Genomic DNA, 20810 nt, shown 5'->3' with positions numbered 1-20810 from the left:
AACCCATTTTGAACGTCTCTCAAGATGACAAAACGACACAGTTTGGGCTTCAAACTTCTCAAGAGCTCGACTCTTTTACTTGCCATTTGCTCAATCTTTGTGTGTGCAAAGTCTCAGAAAAATCCAACTCCTGATGTTCCAGTGATGTTAGCTCTCAAGAAAAGCCTCAACCCACCCGAAACCCTTGGATGGTCCGACCCGGATCCATGCAAATGGCACCACGTTGTTTGCTCAGATGAAAAACGGGTCACCCGTATCCAAATCGGCCACCAAAATCTACAAGGTACACTTCCCTCAAACCTTCAAAAACTCACTGAACTGGAGCGGCTAGAGCTCCAATGGAACAACATTTCGGGTCCTCTCCCAATTTTAAACGGGTTAAGTTCGTTACAAGTACTTATGCTGAGTAACAATCAGTTTGATTCAGTTCCAAGTGGTTTTTTTACCGGTTTATCTTCAGTCCAGGCTATAGATATGGACAACAACCCGTTTTCTTCCTGGGAAATTCCTCGAAGTATAAGAAATGCTTCAGCTTTGCAGAATTTCTCAGCAAATTCTGCTAATATTTCGGGTCAAATTCCGGGTTTTCTTGGACCCGATGAGTTTCCAAGTTTAACCATCTTGCATCTAGCCTTCAACCAACTAAGTGGTGGGTTGCCTACAAGCCTGGCTGGTTCGCAATTACAGTCTTTATGGCTTAATGGTCAAAATCTTAATGGTGGGATTGATGTTATACAGAATATGACATCTTTGAAAGAGATTTGGCTGCATTCCAATGCTTTTACTGGTCCTTTGCCTGACTTTTCTGCCTTTAATGGATTGCGAAGTTTGAGCTTGAGGGATAATTTCTTTACTGGTCCTGTTCCAGTTTCCTTGATGAAACTTGAAACTTTGAACACAGTTAATCTAACTAATAATTTGCTTCAAGGACCAATGCCTAAGTTCAGAAGTTCAGTTTCATTGGACATGGAGAAGGATTCTAATAGGTTTTGTTTGCCAACTCCTGGGAAATGTAATTCCATGATTGATACATTGCTTTTGATTGTGAAATCGACGGGTTATCCTCAAAAGTTTGCTGAGAATTGGAAGGGAAATGATCCATGTGCGGATTGGATTGGGATAACTTGTAGTGATGAGAACATTATTGTTGTTAATTTTCGGAGGATGAATCTTACTGGTACTATTTCATCTGGGTTTGCTTCACTTAAGTCTCTGCAGAGATTGGTTCTTGCTGATAACTGTTTTACTGGTTCAATTCCTGAGGAGCTCTCTACTTTGCCTGCATTGAAAGAACTCGATGTTTCGAACAATCAGCTGTATGGAAAAGTCCCAGTTTTTAAGAGTAATGTAATTGTTAATACCAATGGTAACCCTGATATTGGGAAGGACAAGAGTAGTTCTTCAACTGAAGGTTCTTCTTCAGGAAGTCCAAAAAGTACAGGTTCTGATAATGGTGCCAATTCGGGGAATGGTGGCAAAAAGTCTTCTGCTATGATTGGAATAATTTTGTTTTGTGTTATCGGGGGTGTCTTTGTGATTTCTTTGATTGGTTTGTTGGTTTTCTGTCTGTACAAAAAGAAGCAGAAGCAATTTAGCAGAGTACAGAGCCCGAATGCAATGGTGATCCATCCTCGCCGTTCTGGATCTGATAATGAGAGCGTGAAGATTACAGTTGCTGAATCAAGTGTTAGTGTTGGTGCAATTAGTGAAACACGTACCATTCCTAGTAGTGACCATGGTGACATTCAAATGGTTGAAGCAGGAAACATGGTAATATCTATCCAAGTCTTGAGAAATGTAACAAACAATTTCAGTGAAGAAAATATATTGGGGCAAGGAGGTTTTGGGACTGTCTACAAGGGGGAGCTGCATGATGGGACGAAGATTGCGGTGAAGAGAATGGAATCTGGGCTAATTACTGGAAAGGGATCGGCAGAGTTCAAGTCTGAAATTGCTGTTTTGACTAAGGTTAGGCACCGGCATCTTGTTGCTCTTCTTGGGTATTGCTTGGATGGGAATGAGAAGCTTCTCGTATATGAATACATGCCCCAAGGTACGCTAAGTCAGCATATCTTTAATTGGGCAGAAGAAGGACTGAAACCCCTGGAATGGACCAGAAGGTTGACTATTGCCTTAGATGTAGCAAGGGGTGTTGAGTATCTTCATAGTCTGGCTCATCAAAGCTTTATACATAGGGATTTAAAGCCTTCAAACATTCTTCTTGGGGATGATATGAGGGCAAAAGTTGCAGATTTTGGGCTTGTGCGTCTTGCTCCAGAGGGGAAAGGCTCCATTGAAACAAGAATTGCTGGCACTTTCGGATATCTGGCACCAGAATATGCAGGTACTTTTGGTTTTAAGTCCTTTGCCCCATAATATTCATCCTAGTCTTTTATTAATTCTTGTTTATCGAGGTGTTTAAGTTCTCTTGTCTGTATATATTTCAGAAGTGCATGTATATAATTTTATAATATTGAGACAAGTATATCAGTAAGCATGGGCAGAGCTACTCTATTTTGTGGAGCCATGCCATGAGAAGTTTTAGCCAGTAATAACAAATATAAGATATTTTTATTGAATGGAACCTCCTTACATTTAAGAATTAATGGCATACCTTGCAATTGAATTTGAGCAATTTTCTACACACAATTAAGAGTTTACTCATATTTAATTTCTTAAAAATCGTTCTATTTATTTCTGTTCTTCTCTCAATTTATCAAGCGCCAAATCTTCTCATTTTATTTCCTCTTTCTGTTTCTCTGTGTTTTTGTTGTTTAATTCCAAGTCATTAAATACTAAGAATTATAGTTTTTTTTTTTATGTTAATTTACTTTTAAAAGTTTGATGTATATTGTTTTTGAAAAGATTTATCCTATTTAAAGTATTGAAATAAAAATAAATAAATAAATACTGTTCTCATTAGACGTGTTACTTAGAATTTGTAATTTTCAACCTTCCACTTGTATGACATGAATTGTAAAACTTGTAATATGTGAATATAAAACTAATAGAATACTAGAAATATGATGTTTGGTATGAATACTTTATTACTTGTTCAAATGTGTTCCCTCCGCCTTCACCCTTTTGCTTGTCAACAAGATTTCATGCTTTCGAATTTGTAAAAATTCAACTTTGTCTAGCTTGATCATTTTATTTTCTCGTCTTTGATGGATTTTCTTTTATATTAGGACTTGTTCATTGGCTTAATATTTGCATTTAGTTATTTTTGAATTTGATTTCTAGTTTATTGACAGAAACTGTCTGTCTTTCTTGCAGTGACAGGTCGGGTAACAACTAAAGCCGATGTGTTTAGCTTTGGAGTGATATTGATGGAATTAATCACAGGTAGAAAAGCTCTAGATGAGAGCCAGCCTGAGGAGAGCATGCACCTTGTAACATGGTTCCGAAGGATCCACATCAACAAGGACTCATTTCGCAAGGCAATCGACCCCACAATAGACCTTAACGAAGAAACCATTGCCAGCATCAGCACCGTTGCTGAGCTGGCAGGTCACTGCTGTGCAAGGGAGCCATATCAAAGGCCTGATATGGGTCATGCTGTGAATGTGTTATCTTCTTTGGTTGAGTTCTGGAAACCAGCTGACCAAAATTCCGAAGATGTATATGGCATTGACCTTGAGATGTCATTGCCACAAGCACTGAAGAAGTGGCAAGCCTATGAAGGTAGAAGCTATTTGGATTCTTCTTCTTCGTCGCTTCTTCCCAGCTTAGACAATACTCAGACGAGCATACCTACACGCCCGTATGGATTTGCCGAGTCATTCACATCAGCAGATGGGAGATAATAAGTGGTTGTAAATGGTGGTGATGGTAGTTTTCTTTTGTTTAGTCGTATTTATTTTTAGTCTTAGATCTTTGTCTGACTCAAAATTCTTTCATATTTTACTCTCATTGCATGCGTGCTCTGGTATTCTTCTTGAATATGTAATTTGGATGATCTTAATTTGTTTAAGAAATTTTGAAGATGCAATGAGATGGATTTCTGAAGAACAGGAATTAAATCTTTCACTTCATGATAACTTTTGTGGTTATAATTTACCAACAATTAATTTCTTAATGGATTTCATTGTCCTATTGTCATTTTTTTTTAATGCATTTTTTTATTAATTACAGTAAAACCTCTCTATAGTCATAATGTTGAGACTAACTAATTTTATTATTATAAAGAGGTTATAACTTAATAGAGATGCAGTTACAAAAATTATTGTTTTTTATTTTTTATTTTATAATTCATGTTTTAGTAGTATAAAATTAAGATTTCAATTCATATTTTAGTAATATTAGGATTTCAATACAGTGTTTCAATTACTTACTTTTGAAACAGATAAAAGATCGTTTCTTAGAACTAATAAAAATAAGTGTCATTGATGAAATTGTAAATACAGTTGATGCATGGTCAATTGATGTGAAGTCACATACAACTGTCAATGGTTTTAAGCGTTGCAAAATTATGACCACTAATGTCAATGAATTGTAAGTTACAAATGAAGTGGATGAGGGGAATAAAAGAGCCACTATAGAATTGAGTGATTAGATTCGACAAATTCACTACACTAATCGAATGGATAAAAATGTCTTCTTCGATTATCCAAATAAGCAACAAATTGTGTATACTTTAACCAAAGGAGAAATCATTGTTGCAATTAGACAAGAAGAGAAAGGAAACAATCATAAGGATAATAGTACGGAAATACAAAAAGTCTTGTGTCATGAAGCTCTAAACATGCTTGAGAAACTAAAAATATTTTGGCTTCAACAAGAAGGTATCACGAGCTACTACGTACTTGTAAGGTAAAAGATGTGATAACAACTCTAAAACATAAATCATTGTCCCAAACAATTATAAATAAATATTTTATTTCATTTTAAACCTTTAATTTTACATAACATATTTTTTTTGTAATATACAGATAATTATTACTATGTAGAGACAACTTTCCTTAAGGCGGGAATTAGAAAAATTATAACTTATTACAATGTAGAGTTCATTCTTATTTATAACTATCCCAAATTGAGATTATAATTTTTTATGACTATGTAGAGTTTATTCTTATATAGAGTATCACTATAGAGAGGTTTTACTGTATTTTGTTTTTTGAGATAATATTAAAAATAATAATATTATTTTTCTCAAAATATATCTTGAATTTTAAATCCCAAATGAAGTGTCAACATATGTGATATTGATTGACTTTGTAAATTAAATAATGATTTTAGAGCATTTTTAATAGTACACTTTATTTTAAAGAGTATATTTCAAATAAATAAAGAGCGTATTTATTAATTTCTATATATAAAGAACAAAATTTGTATTCAAATTTAACGGACTCTTTAAATTATACTTAATAAATTGGAGAGAGAATTAAAAATAAAATGCATGAAAATTTGTAATTTATTAAATAAAATTAGGATAGAGAGTGAAATTTGACTCTCTAGATATAGAGAGTCAAACTCATTATTTAATTTATATTTAAAAAATAAAGAGTCTATTGAACTTTTATTTTTATGAACAAACTCTTAATAATAAAGAGTTTGAATTATATAAAGAATTATTTAGAAATACTCTAAAATACGATAACATAAAATATAGACTCCATTTGGTTCAAAATTTGGGGGTTTTGGGAAAAGTTTTTTGAAAAAAGTTAAAAAAAAGTTGAATTTGGCGGGTATTACGATGTAGGATTTATAAATTAATAAAATACCCTATATATTTATTTTTTTACAAAATACCCCCTATAATAAAACATTAAAAGTTAACAAAAATACCCCTAACCCACTCTCAAACACCCCCAGTCAGCCACCACCACCGGAGGTGGCCGAAATCACCTTATGGGCGCATGACCGGCTGGATCTTGTCGGTCATGCGCTGATATGGCCTTTTCCGACCAGATCCACGGTGGATCTGGCCGGTAAAGGCCAGATCTACGGCCAGATCTGGCCGTCAACCGCCAGATCTGGCCGTATTTGCTCTCAACGACGGCCAACAAACGGTCGTCGTTGGTGGTCAACGACGACCGTTTGTTGGCCGTCGTGACCGACTGTTACGGCCAAAGATCTGGCCGTCAACGGCCAGATCTTTGGCCTTAGATCTGGCCTTTTTCGGCGTACTACCGGCCAGATTCAGCCGGTAGTGCGCCATCCTACCAGATTCCGGCCATTTTCCGGTGGTGGTGGCCGGAATCTGGTAAATGTGGATTATTGGGGTGTTTTTGTAATTTTTAAAAAAATATTTAGGGGTATTAATTAAATTATCAAATTTAAGGGGTTAAAAAAATGAATAATATTGGGAGTAGTATTCCCAAAAATCTGAGTTTTTGGGTATTTTACTGTTTAACTTTTTTAGGAAACTAAAAGTAGTATTCCCAAAACTGAAACAAACGCAGCCATAGAAATATTCTAAAAATCAATCTGTTTCAACAAGAAAGTCAACAAACCAACTAGAAACGAACATTTGATTACACTGTCACTTGTTAATAGATCAACCACATCACAGCAACGTCGTAACACCATTGATATCGTCGAATGCTATTGTCCCACTACACTGTTATCTTTTTAAATTCATTATTATTAATTAATAAAACGGTTTTCTTCTTTGTCCGTTTGTCTTAACTCTTTGTTATAAATTGTAATTTTTTTTTTTGTTGAATAGAAGAACAAAATATAAACACACAATTTCTTTAACGTTTTACAAGATAAAAATAATGAAAAAAAGGAAATTTTCATAAATAGCCCCTAAACCGCCAGTTGACTATCAGTATACTTACTATTACTAGAGAATATTTTCGAAGATCAGCATAAAAACATTAAAAAGATTGAAAAAAATCCCAAAAAATTTATGCAGCAAAGTTGTACATTAAAATGCCTTTACATTGTAGGACAAATTACAAAACCCAACAATGTCTAATTTACTTTATTGGAAGTGCTTTCCAGTAGTTTAACAAATACACAGCTTAGACTGCAGCCCCAAAGAAAAAAACAAGTGAATCTGCACCTTATTAGATAAATGAAAATCCAAACATTCACTTCTTCAGTAGCATTGCACTGCATTGGGCCATGATTTTTGATGCTCTAGTTATAGCATCAGTCATGTAGAAATTCTCAATTGCGCTACTGAATGGGGTCGAACTCATCTTTTGGGTGCACTTGGGCTTCAACGAAGGCCCAAATGTAGCTGGCTCTCTCTCGTCCATATGCAAGAGGTTTGGTGCCACTGTCCTGATCCGAGATCGGATGGCTCCAACTGTATCATATGGCAATCTCCTTCCGGCCACCTCAGACAGTGCCCGAATTATCTTCCAATCATCCCTGGCATCACCAACAGTTGGAACTGCAGGGAATGTTTGTTGAGAGCAACCTTCTGTATTTTCGTACGTGCCCTCCTTCTCACTAAATGCCGCAGCTGGAAGAATGACATTGGCACGATACACGCCACTGTCACCATGATGGCCCTGATAAACAACAAAGGCATCGTTGGGAACCTTGTCCAAGTTGACATCATCAGCACCCATGAGGTACACAAACTTTGCAGACTCAACACAGTTGCTGGACTCGGGCACAAGTCCAAGATCAAGGGCCGCAGCTTGAGCAGCATTCAGAAGTAATACATTTAGCCCATTCCAGTCAGGCCTAATGACATTCCCATTTTTCGCAATTGTTTCAACAGCAGAGAAAATAGCATCTTTATCGTCCCTCTCAAAAAGCCCAGCACCAACAATAATAACTGGGTTTTTGGCATTTGATATGGCGGAGCTAAAGGGGTGACGACCTTCAGCAATTTCAACTAGTGTGTTTGGGCCCGTGCCAAGATGCTGGTGATCGTAATTGAAATCTGTTTCAGGACCAATGTAACCAACCTTAGCATTTGTTGCTCGGACTGTCTTGCGGATTCTGGCATTTACCATAGCAGCTTCTACCCGCGGCTGGCCAAAAATAGAAAAATAGATGGTTACATGACCTATTCCAAAATTGGAACAAAAAAGATTTACCAGGGATAAGAAACAGCACTTTGGCACATTAAAAGATACACAATTGGAACTCTCATGCGAAAAAAATTGCATTAAAACAATAAAGAAACAAGTTTTAGTCAGCATATGAAAATATGAATATATAACAGCATTACCTGTGTACCAACCAAAAGAAACAGATCTGCCTTTTCAAGACCACTGATGCTAGTATTCATAATGTATCCTGACCGCAGATCAGCACTGGTTTGCATGCCATTTCCTTCGCACCATACATTATTTGACCCCATTTTGTTTAAGAAATCTTTTAGTGCCATCATGGACTCTGCATCAGACAGCTTACCAGCGATCCCAACAATTTCCTCTGGTTTAACTTGATGTGCGACCTCGGCAACCACAGCTAAGGCATCCCGCCAGCTCATAGCCTTAAAACGCCCATCAGCACCACGAATCATTGGATCATTTAGCCTCTGCCTCTTCAGACCATCATAACAGAAACGAGTTTTGTCTGATATCCACTCTTCATTTATGTCCTGAAACAGGTCAGTGTAGTCATATAAATAGGTTAATTTGCATCCAATAGATGTTTAAAGACAAAAGATAAACAAAAGCACCCAAACACTTTAGATTTCCTCATTAACACGACAACCATAATATAACAAGATTAAATACACGAGTTGAATTACATTGCAAGATAAATAGTTTAGAACCGAACCAACAAAATTGCAGCTTAAGTTAAATCTATGAAATGGATAAGTGGATCTTAAGGTGATAATCTAGATCATGGACACAATAACCATGCACTAACCCATTGGTACTGCTCATGCTAAAAGGTTGCAATACTTATTGTTAGTAAGTTTCTGAAGCTGCATTAGCTTGCCTCATGAAACCAGATAATGCTCCCCCAAGGCAGTTATAAGTTAATTAATTGAGGTGTGTGGCTCAAATAAGAGAAATGAGATTTGTCAGTGCTCATATTTACAGGGAAGGGAACTGCTGACTCTCTAACTAATATTGGTGACACTTGTCAATCTCTAACATAGTGGGATCATTCTCCATTCATGTAAATGGTTTGGATTGGTACCATAAGGGTATAGTACTGCACAAGAAATCTTAGCCCTTTAGGCTTAAGGGTGAGAGGAAATAAAAAATCTTAGTGAAAAGTTTAGACTGGACATAGGTCATCACAAAAAGTAAAAAATAAAAAATTCCCCAACTTTAATGTATTGTTTGCAAATTATTTTGTCATTGTTTTAATTATAAGTAGTTTTTATTTTTATTTTTAAGAAGCTATCAAGTTTGAAATAAATGAAAAGATGAGAAGATATAGTTGTGGATCAAGTGTCCACAAGGAAAGCAAAAACCAAAGGGAAACAAATCTATACATATTGTAGCAAATAATCATCCCTCCATTGAACCAAAAACACAACAATATCAACCCAAAACCCCTTTCCAATGGGGATGAATAAAGAAAAAAGTGGCGTCTTGAAACCCTTAACAACCCCAAAGGGAAGTGAAAAGGCAAACTCTATCACACAACTCACAACTGTTTTCTTCTCTTTTCTCACCCAAATGCCGAATATTTCTTTACAACCAAATAACCCAAATAATAGTTGAAACAACGCTTCTCCAAAGTGTTTTAGCTTTCTTTCCTCTCTGAAAGGAAATAAAATTCCCCGTAAGAAATGCATCACAACAACCCGGAATATCATAAGACGTCTTAGCTTCTCCACAAGCTCTTGCCCATTAGTTTGAGGCCAGAACTTGATGTAGGAAAACATTGTTACAAGAATCTGCACTTCTTTTACAAATTTCGCACCAAGGAGAGAGACTCATAAGAAGATACTTTTTTTTTGGATAACATCACTAGTATTAATTTTGCATTGGGCCAAAGCCCACACAAGGATTTGGATCTTACAAGGGATTTTTGCCTTCTAAATCATATTGCGAGGCTCGATAGTATCAATGGGGGATCAACAATCAACCAATTAAGATATGATTGACAAGAATAGGTGCCTAGGACCTCAACCATAAAAAAATTACCATCTCCATTTCATCTATTTTCAAAATTTCAATCACCTCCAAAGGCCTTATGCATCCTTGATTTCCCCTTCATTCAAGCTCATTTTGAAGTTGACATTCCAATTCCAACTTTGAGTAAAATGAGAGAAACTACACGATAAAAAATAGTAATATTTCTAGTATGGAAAAGTCTACGAATATGAGGGAATGATTCACATATCGAACAGTCATCTTCCCCTTTGTTCTCCTAAAACAACATATTATTTCCATACCCTACATGAAAGGAAATGTGCATGATAGAATAAGCGTACTCCTTAGATATAGCTTTTCAAGGGTTTTCGAAGGAAACATAGTCAATCGCATTTGAGTCCCATTTGTTTGAATTGGGGCCATGGTCACTTCAATCACAGCATGCCATAGAGAACTTTTTCTAGAGGAAATCTCCAAAGCTGTTTAGCAAAGAGAGCCTTATTCTTTTTCATCAAATTACCAATACCAAGCCCCCCGTGCACTAAGCCTACAAAGTGTACCTAATAATATGAGAACCTTTACCCTCATCCCACCCTTCCCAAAAGAACTCCATTATCATTCTTTCCCTTCTTGTTGCAAACCCAGCAGGAATATGAAACAAAGAAGGTAAACTGGAACAGCCACCAAAATGGGTAAACAAGGTTAAGTCTACCCTCTTTAGAAAGTTTTTATTTGTTCAATATTTTATACAGGCCCTTTTTGAAACCTATTCAGCCCTTTCTGGGGTTTCCATACAGTCCTTAAAAAATGTTTAAATTTTACCAGTAGAATACCACAGCGTATAACAATAATAACCAAATGCACCACACATTTTTAATAAGTGACATGGGTTTCAATCAAATTCTTATTACATCACAATGGAAACCAACTAATTTATTTGCCATGTCAATTTCATTCTAGAAATGAAATCAGTAGCCTTAACTTGCCAAAACAATATAACGGTTCTCCATGGCCCAAGAGTTGCATATAAAAGATAATGAGCAGGTGCTTTGGTGAAAAAAAAAAAAAAAAAGGAGAAGGAAAAGAGAGAAACTAACTTCAACATAAATTAATGAAAATGTACCTCATTTAACCGTGGAGTAATGCGCAAAACCTCTGGACCTCTGCTATCAATTCTAATGTTAGATCCAACAGCATCAGTAACATCAATGCTCTCTGTTCCCTTTAACTCCCAATTTCGAGCTTTGAATGCAAAAGGTTTTGAAGTAAGGGCTCCCACAGGACAGATATCTATCACATTTCCAGAGAGTTCACTTGTCATAAGTTTTTCCACATAAGTTCCAATCTCCTCTCCACTGCCACGGCCTAACATGCCAAGATCTTGAACTCCAGCAACCTCTGTTGCAAACCTGACACACCTGTTTAGCCAGGAATTTATTATGATCAGAAGCCTGTACAATCAGAACTACGAAGCAAACACATCAAACTAACAAAAGTTATTATACAAGTCAACTGTTGAATTGTAGAAATCTGTTGAGTTGTACAAATCAAATGTTTTAGGAATATGATCTTTAGAATAGGAAATTAGATCATTCCCTGTCCTAGTTTAGATTATTTCATTTCCTTATATGGACTATTGAATGTGTATATATTGTTGTATTTTGTTCACAATCAATATTAAGAAAATTCTTCTGATTTCACATGGTATCAGAGCTAAGAAATTAGAAACCCTAGAAAAAATTTCTTTTCTTTTTCCAACGATTTTTTTTTTTTTTTCCAGCAAAGTTCAGGTTATCTCCTTCTGGTGTTGAATCACTCTTCTAACCACACCAGCCCATTCATCTTCTCCTCGCCGACAAACCTGAAAATTTCATCGCCAATCGCTGCCGCATGCGCCGGTCTTCTTTCCGGTAGCTTCTTCTCTGACCTCTTTCTCCGGCGAGCGTGACCTATGCACTCAGACACCGCCGACGAGCACACCCACCACCGTCCGACCTGCATTGTCATCACCGATGCCGGAAATAGCCCACTACCACCGGAATATCCTCTTTTTTTTCCGATCTGCCCGGAATCAGTTTTGTTTTTCAGCCTAGATCAGTTCAATCTCTCCCACAAGACAATCATGCTCCTTGAAGGATCCAACACCAAATCAGGTTATGTTTCTTTTTTGTCTTTTCCTCCGATCACAATTGAAAAATTAATACGCAGCTCCAATTATTCCTCATGGGCTGCCTTTGTTGAACTGTGGTGTATGGGACATGGTCTGGAGGATCACTTGACCACTAAGGCTGAAGATGTCATGGATGATAAAACTACCTGAGTAAAGACAGATGCTTTGGTATGTGGTTTATTATGGCACCCTTACCTTCATTCTACTTATAAAATATATCGAACCTGTTTTGATGTACGGCGACACGCCAAATTGCTTTATACTAATGATATCCAGAGACTCTATTATGTTGTGTCCAATTTGGTTAATCTCAAACAGCAAGATATGAGCATGTTTGACTTTCTTGGCAGGATGGCCTCTCTCAAGGCAGAATTTAATTTGTTATTACCCGCTGGCAAGTCTGAAGCAGAAGATCTAGCACGACGAGACAAATTCTTTATGGTTCTTACTCTTGCCGCTATCAGTCGTGCTCTCACTCCAGTACGAGATCAGATTCTGGCAAGTGTTATTGTGCCTTCTCTTGATGAAGTTTTTGCTCGATTACTTCGAGTCTCCTCCCCTGGTGTTGTGGCTGGATCTTCCCTAGTTGATTCTTCTGTCCTGGCCTCTCAGTCTCAAACTTTTGTTAAAGGAGAACAAGGGAATCGTAGAGGCAGGGGAGGTCGACCCAAGTGTAGTTATTGTCATAGGTAGGGACATATCCAAGAGAAATGCTACAAATTACATGGGCATCCTCCTCGGGTTGCCAATGTCGCTTATCCTGATCATCATTCTGAATCTTCTGAAGAACCAAATCCGCCATCCTTGACTTTTACAGGTGCTGATTATGACGAATATCTCAAGTTCCAGGCAAATAAATAGTCTTCTTCATCTGTTGCTTCCATCACTCAGTCAGGTAAATCAGTTGCATGCCTCACTCAGTCGTCTCCTCCAGGGTCTTGGGTTCTTGATTCTGGTGCATCGGATCATATCTCTGGTAACCCCCGTTTGCTTTCTCATCTTATTAATACTACCTCTTTGTCTCCTGTTACCTTAGCCAATGAGACCAAAGCAATTGCTAAAGCAGTAGGTCGGGCACAACCACTCTCCTCCATGACTTTAGATTCTGTTTTGTATATTCCCCATTGCCCTTTTAACCTTCTATCTGTCAGTAAACTCACCCGCTCTTGAAATTGTTCTATCACTTTTACTAATGATTTTGTTGATATATAGGACTACAGCATGGGACGAATGATTGGCGCAGGACATGAGTCACGGGGCCTCTATCATCTCAAGTTACCTTCTGCCCCTATTGCTTGCACTATCTCCAAGTCTTCTCTTCTCCTTCATAATCGTTTGGGTCATCCTAGTTTAGCAAAGCTTTAGAAGATGGTTCCAGGTCTCTCGACTTTATCGTCTTTAAATTGTGCGTCCTGTTAACTTGGAAAACATACTCGTAGTACGTTTCCAAAGCGTGTCAATAAACAGGCTACATCCCCTTTTGAGTTAGTTCATTCCGATGTCTGGAGTCCTTGTCGAGTCTCGTCCATTTTAGGGTTTCAGTATTTTGTTACGTTTATTGACGATTATTCTTGTTGCACTTGGTTATTTTTAATGAAAAGTCGTTCCGAATTACTTTCTATCTTTGAATCCTTTTGTGTTGAAATTAAGACACAATTTAATACTGTTATTCGTGTGTTTCGGAGTGATAATGCTCGTGAATATTTTTCTGCTCCCTTTACCAAATTCATGTCATCTCAGGGAATTCTCCATCAATCCTCTTGTGTTTATACTCCACAACAAAATAGAGTTGCTGCGCGTAAGAATAGACATTTGATTGAAACTGCTCGAACCCTGCTTTTACAATATCAAGTTCCTTTCCGGTTTTGGGCAGACGCTATGTTAACTACCTCTGTTTCTTGATTAATAGGATGCCTTTTTCTGTCCTACAAAACTAGGTCCCTCATTTTGTTTTGTTCCCTGATCAACCGTTACACTCTCTTCCTCCACGTATCTTTGGTTGCACATGTTTTGTCCATATCCTTTCCCTAGGCACCAACAAACTATCTGTCAAATCTATCAAGTGTATTTTCCTAGGACACTCAAGACTTCAAAAGGGTTATAAATGTTATTCTCCATCCACTCGTCAATACTTTCTCCTTTCTTTTCTACATCAGACAGTGATTCTATCACCACTGTCCTTCCTATACCCTTCATTGAGTCTACTTATGATCATCCTGTAGAGTCTATTACTATTCCTCCAAGTCCTACCCCTATGGGCGAGTCTCCTCCTCTCGGTAATGCTATTGTTCCGAGTACAACTACTGACACTGTTCTTGATGATGTTCCTAAGGCTCCTTTTCCTGATCCTCTTACGTCAGATTCCTCTCCTGCTGTGGTTCTACCTCCTAAAGACCAATTTCCCATTGCAATTCATAAAGGTATGCAGTCCACTCGCAACCCTCATCCGATCTATAATTTTCTTAGTTATCACCGCTTATCTCCATCATATTATGCTTTTGTGTCAACCATTTCTTCTGTCTATGTTCCTTCTAATGTTCGTGAGGCACTGACTGATCATAATAATACTTGGGAATTAGTTCCTTTGCCTCCCGGCCAATCGCCTGTTGGTTGTCGTTGGATTTATACTATCAAGGTTGGCCTAAATGGTCAGGTTGATCGACTGAAGGCACGGTTGGTTGCAAAATGGTATACTCAGACTTATGGGTTGGATTATTATGAGACCTTTTCTCCTATGGCTAAGATGTCTTCTATCCGCTTGTTTTTATCCATGATTGCTCTCCGCGACTGGCCTTTATACCAATTAGAAATTAAGAATGTATTTCTTCATAGTGAGCTTCAAGAAGAAATTTATATGGAGCAACCGCTTGACTTTGTTGCTTAGAGGAAGTCTGCCTTGGTATGTAAATTTCGTCGCTCTCTGTATGGTTTAAAACAGTCCCCTTGTGCCTGGTTTGGATGATTCAGTAATGTCATTCAAGAGTTTGGGATGATTCGATGTGAGTCTGATCACTCTGTTTTCTATAAACATAACTCATCAGGGCAATGCATATATCTGGTTGTCTATGTCGATGATACTGTTATTATGAGAAGTGATCAGGATGGCAGTAAATAGTTGAAGACACTTGTTCCACCACTTTCAGACCAAAGATTTGGGATTACTTAGATACTTCTTTGGTATCGAAATGGCTCAATCTAGCTCAAGTATTGTTATTTCTCAAAGGAAATATGCACTGGATATTTTGTAAGAAACAGGGATGTCTGACTGTAGACCGATAGACTCTCCTATGAATCCTAATTCAAAGCTCTCACCTGGACAAGGGCAGCCTCTTACTGGGAAATATCGAAAACTGATTGGTAAACTTAACTATCTCACCATTACACGACTTGATATTTCCTTCTCTGTCAGTGTTGTTAGTCAGTTTCTACAGTCTCCTTCTGACAGTCATTGGGATGCAGTTTCTACAATTCTCTAGATTTTTTTTTTATTTTTTTTATCTATCTAGAGAATTGACATTTGGAGTTAATTTTTTATCTATATTAATCCTTTTTTGTTGGAAGCTAAACATATCATTTGTGATCTATATTTGCTGGAAACTGTAATGCTGGAGCTGTAGTTTATTTTATTCTAATTGTAACAGTGCAGCAAAGTTTTACCAATATAATTGCTCCCTGTTGGTTGATAAGACAACCTTTTTTTCTTTTTACATCACTGAAATGGAAATCTTTTGTAAATCATAGAAAAATTGGAAAACCATGTGAGGCACTGTACTTTTTACATAACATTTCCATCTTTTTACTTCCTAAAGTTCTTAATTTATTATCTGAAATTCGTTACTGAATCTTTATGTTCTCCACACATTTTTGATGATAAACAAATCCCATTAAAAAACCAATGGAAAGGGGGATATAAAAATTGTGAACCAGCTGTTCGCTGGACCTGGAATGGACAGTCAAAGGGCAGACTATCTCCAAAAATTCTAACCCATGGAGAAAAACTGTTGTAATAGACTCTCCACACACACTTGAAATCATAACCACTGATATTAAACCTTGAGCAATGGATCAATCTGTTTAATATCAGTTTATCAATCTTATAACAAGAATAGCGTCTACTGAATCTAGGAAATACAATTATACAGGGTTCTATCAACCCCTGTTGTATGAATTTGCTTCTGTTATCTCTAGTTCCTTCAGTCGGAGGGCTTTCTAGTGCAAAATATTGGGTCTCTTTTCTCATGTCTTTTCTCTTTGAAAATTTCAGTGATCATGTGGATGTTGTTTTTGCTTTATCATATGTTATTGTTTCAGATTTGTAAAGTAGGAGATAAATATGAATCTCCAAATTCTGCCAAGTTAGATATTTAGTTCAAACATTGGCACATGATAATTATCTTCAAATAAAGTTTATCTCCTCAATGATTCATACTTTGTAAAAAAAAATGCATCTTTTACTTTTGAAGTTTGAATCAGCTAATAAGTTTGGTGGTAGATTCCAGAAGAACAAGCTTGGGACAATTAAATGTTGAAAAGCTCAGCAGGCCAAAGATAGTATGAAAAGAGAAACCAAAGTAATTCTAAGGTATCAACATTTACACTAAACTTGCACTATTTACTTAATATATATAAGATACCATAGATTTACTATGCACATGAGAATAAGTAATGACACAAAACAACAGGATAATAATAAATAAAAATATAAAAAAAACAATAATGAATTTTCTAAACCACAACCTTGAAGCAAGCACACAAAAACAACGAGGAAAATACTACAAACATCGATAATTTTTATATCCCAAGTTTGCAGCATATTGCACAAATAACAAAAACAAGGGGCTATGACCAAGTTTAATCATCAAATAAAATAACATTATTGCATATTTATTTATCTACTCAAGCTAGCTTATTTAACTTGATAAAATGAATTCGAATTTAAAAAATAAAATAAGACAGCTTAAGCATATACAGAAATATGTAATACTGTTACTTCAATTGATGACCAAATATGCTAATAAGCCCAGTGTTTTGGGTTGTCTGTGCAGTATGATACAATCAGTTTGAATTTCAAAAATCATCTAATCACAAATACAAACTAGTGAAAGCTCAATTGGACATTGTAATTTTTGTTGGTCCAAGATAAGACAATTGGTTTTAGTGTAGTTTTTCCCAACTAAAAATTATGACACTTATCTAACTTATAAACACACATAAATTTCAAAGAAGAGAATGAGCCAAATTTTTATAATATAAAACAAGTTCTGCAATAAAAATTTGAAAGACAAGTGATTTCAATAGATTCTGACCTTGTACACTGGATACACCGAGTCATGACAGTCTTCACCAAGGGTCCCAGATTCTTATCAACTACAGACCTTTTCATTTCAGTGAACCGGCCGCGATCAGATCCAAAGGCCATAGACTGATCTTGGAGATCACATTCTCCACCCTGGTCACAAATTGGACAATCCAAAGGATGATTCATCAACAAAAATTCCATCACCCCTTCCCGTGCCTTCTTAGCGATAGGTGTGTCCGTCTTAATTTTCATCCCTAAAACCCATAACACTCAAATAAATAAAACCCAGATATGAACAGAAACATAAAGATAATGATATTAAACCCATATTAAAAACTAAAACTCTTTAAAATCAAACCAACACACATATTCAACAACACCATCGTTTCAAAAACAATAACATCAAAACACCAATTAATTAAAAAAACCAACCAAACTCAAATGATAAATCATAAAAGCCAGAAATGAAACAGCATACATAAAAAAATAATTTATTGATCGACTGTGATGACAAATTATAACCCGTATCCTGATCCTAACATATAAATAAACTTAATTACATATAATCATATATTAGAGGAACTTATATAAGAAAAGATAAAACAAAAATTATAAAGCAATATCAAAAGAACCAAAATCGAACCCGGAAGAGCAGGCATGGCGCAAGAAGCAACAGGCTTGGGCGATTTCTCGACCTCAACGAGACACATGCGGCAATTTCCAGCAATCGATAGTCTACTGTGGTAACAAAATCTGGGAATATCAACGCCGGCGACTTCACAAGCTTGTAAAACAGTGAAGCCCTTGGGGATTTTGACCGGATACCCATCAACGAACACCTCGATCGCATCTTCAGGATTGGGGAAGTGAATCCGAGCCCCGCCAACGGGGGTTCGCGGCGGGAGATCAGGTTGGGCAGGGGCTTCGGCCGCCGCAGATTCCGGTGACTGGAGTTCAGGTTTAGTGACAATATAGCGCGCACACATTCTGAAATTGGAAGATTTGAGGGGTCTCATTGCCCTTGAAGCCAACAGCCCTAACCCCATTTTTGTTTCGTCTAGCTGGCTCAGTTGTTTTTCAGTCGAAGGAGTGAAACGTAAAGGGGTGTGGAGTTTCTGTTGCTAATTGCTAAAATTGTTTTTAAGTTTAGCCGACTTCTTTTTTTTTTGGTGGGCTTCAACTTATAATGGACTTGGCTATTCTTGTTTTGTTAAGTAGGCCCAATAAGGGTTTATTTAATGGGTTATTAATTAGTTTAGCCAAATATTGGGGCGTTATATTACTTATATAATTAACAACTTTTTCCCAACCTATACCTTTATAACCAACTTATTCATTTAAATACCAAACTACCCTTGTCACTAACCTCCCAACACTTAAAAAAAAAAAAAAAACATATTTCCTCCTAGTGTGATTTCCCTAGGTTAGCGTAATTTTTCCTTCGGTTAGCATGAAGAATCACCACAAACTAGGAAAATCACGTTAAGTGTCACAAAAACAAATCTAATCCAAATCAATCTAACCCTCAACACTTCTAAATGGAATCAATCACAACAACGCCTACAACATCCATAAAAATAAGAACAAACACATTAACGAGATTCACCAAAGTTTAAACCTTAATCCTAAACTCTTAACATTTATCTTAAATCATAACAATTTAAACTAGTAAATTCGGTTCATTCTCCCCTACAAAGAATTGGCCGAAAGTCATAATGTTGCAAGCAAAATGGTCACTTTAATCAATCTTTATCGTGATTAATGTTTGATAAGTGATTGGAGTTTGAAAATCCAAAACTCCAAAGAATTTTTTTTGAAAACAATATTGACCAGGGTTTATAGGGGGCTTTTTGATAGTTTGGGTTTATTATATTTCCATGGGACATTTGTAATTTTGGGGAGGTACCAATACTTTCCAAAACTCGTTGCAGCCCTTAAGACTTAGCTATCTTTGACTCTTTGGGGCGAATTAAATAAAAAAAAATTTAAAGAAAATTTTAAAAGTAATCTTTTAAAGGCAACTTTTTTTATTTTTATTTAAAGAATGATGCAAGTTTCGTTAGTGTGTATTAAGTTGCTAGTGTTTATAAAGTTGTAGGATATGGCATTGCAAATGTTTTGTAAATCATGAAGGTCAAAGATTTTAGTAATTGATTATCGGAGTTTTAAGTACTAAGGCTTCAAATTGTATTTTAAATTATTGTAATTAATTTATGATTTGTTTAAGAGGGATGACAGTTTTAAAGAGTTGTGTTGTGTGTGATTTTTCCACCATGCTCGAGAAGTTGCGAGGTAGTAGCTCGACCCAGAATCAGTTTGACTCTACCAGTTGTCCGACTCAGCATAAGCTCATCGAGATATAGCTTGATCCAACACAAGCTAGTCGCGAACAATCTGAATGATCATTCAATCAATTTCAAGATAATTCCATATCCCAAATATTACGGGAATGATCAAAATGACAGCAATCCTTGCGCAATCACAGTGCCTAATCGCGAGAATATGAGAGTTACATTTCAATTTAATTATAATCCCTTTAATTTCACTCTTGCTTCTTGTACAAACTTTGTATATAAACTCCCTCAAATGATGAAAAAGGGGTTAGGAAATTCTGATAGAATTTAGACTGTTAGCTCTCACAACAAATACAAAGAACAGTGGACGTAGGCTTAAGAGTTTATCTCGTCGAATCACTTTAAAAATCTCTATGTCATCTTCTTCTTTACATTAATTATTTGTTCATTGTTGATTATCCATAATCACGCACACACCAGTTCCAATCCCACCAAGATCAATCGAATCGCTCTAGTTGGTGTAGATTTCTATATCAACAAGTTAAAGGTTCATTCATAAGATCGGAAGTTGGGGGTGTGTGTGGATCGGTTTGGTTTTTTTCAAACCCAAATTGAACCAGGTTTGAATCACAATTTAACATTTGAATATAATAAAAATATAGGAAATGTTGTATGGGAAATGTTGTATAAAAATGATGTATGTGTAGTATTATTCAAAATATAGATACAAAATCATTTTAAGTCCAATAACCAAATATTCACAACCAAGGTTTTCACAGTCCAAACATAAGTTTAAAACCTACAAAGAAAAAAGAAATATTTGGAGCTATTTCTATTTTTAGGGTCGAGTACCTACAAAACACTCATTACACACATCAAACGACCAATTTTACAAGAAAATACAACATAAATAATAAGAATTTAAGTATAAATAAGGTGTTATCATTATCCCTTATTTATTTTAAATTCAATGAATCTAGACATGCTTAAGTCTAGATAAAACCCTACAAATTTCTCATATGCTGTTTGACACAATTTACGTGACCAATAGTGCACCTCTTTATTCATAATTC

General features: G+C 36.3%; 2 protein-coding genes across 2 annotated transcripts; one reads left to right on the top strand and one right to left on the bottom strand.

Annotated features, from left to right (window-relative positions):
• LOC116118002 (receptor protein kinase TMK1) lies at nucleotides 1–4048 on the top strand. The gene is made up of 2 exons (XM_031403988.1): nucleotides 1–2344; nucleotides 3277–4048. Exons 1-2 carry the CDS (start codon nucleotides 25–27, stop codon nucleotides 3804–3806), a joined length of 2850 nt encoding a protein of 949 aa, XP_031259848.1. The 5' UTR covers nucleotides 1–24; the 3' UTR covers nucleotides 3807–4048.
• Nucleotides 4049–6847: 2799 nt separating this feature from the next.
• Nucleotides 6848–18500, bottom strand: LOC116118004 (NADH dehydrogenase [ubiquinone] iron-sulfur protein 1, mitochondrial). The gene is made up of 5 exons (XM_031403990.1): nucleotides 18087–18500; nucleotides 17451–17697; nucleotides 11098–11392; nucleotides 8141–8515; nucleotides 6848–7940 (listed from the first exon to the last, which is right to left on the bottom strand). Exons 1-5 carry the CDS (start codon nucleotides 18487–18489, stop codon nucleotides 7041–7043), a joined length of 2220 nt encoding a protein of 739 aa, XP_031259850.1. The 5' UTR covers nucleotides 18490–18500; the 3' UTR covers nucleotides 6848–7040.
• Nucleotides 18501–20810: the final 2310 nt, after the last annotated feature.

Source organism: Pistacia vera, unplaced genomic scaffold (assembly GCF_008641045.1).
Source record: "Pistacia vera cultivar Batoury unplaced genomic scaffold, PisVer_v2 Contig829, whole genome shotgun sequence".
Classification (NCBI taxonomy): Eukaryota; Viridiplantae; Streptophyta; class Magnoliopsida; order Sapindales; family Anacardiaceae; genus Pistacia; species Pistacia vera.
This window is presented reverse-complemented; position numbering and strand designations above follow the sequence as displayed.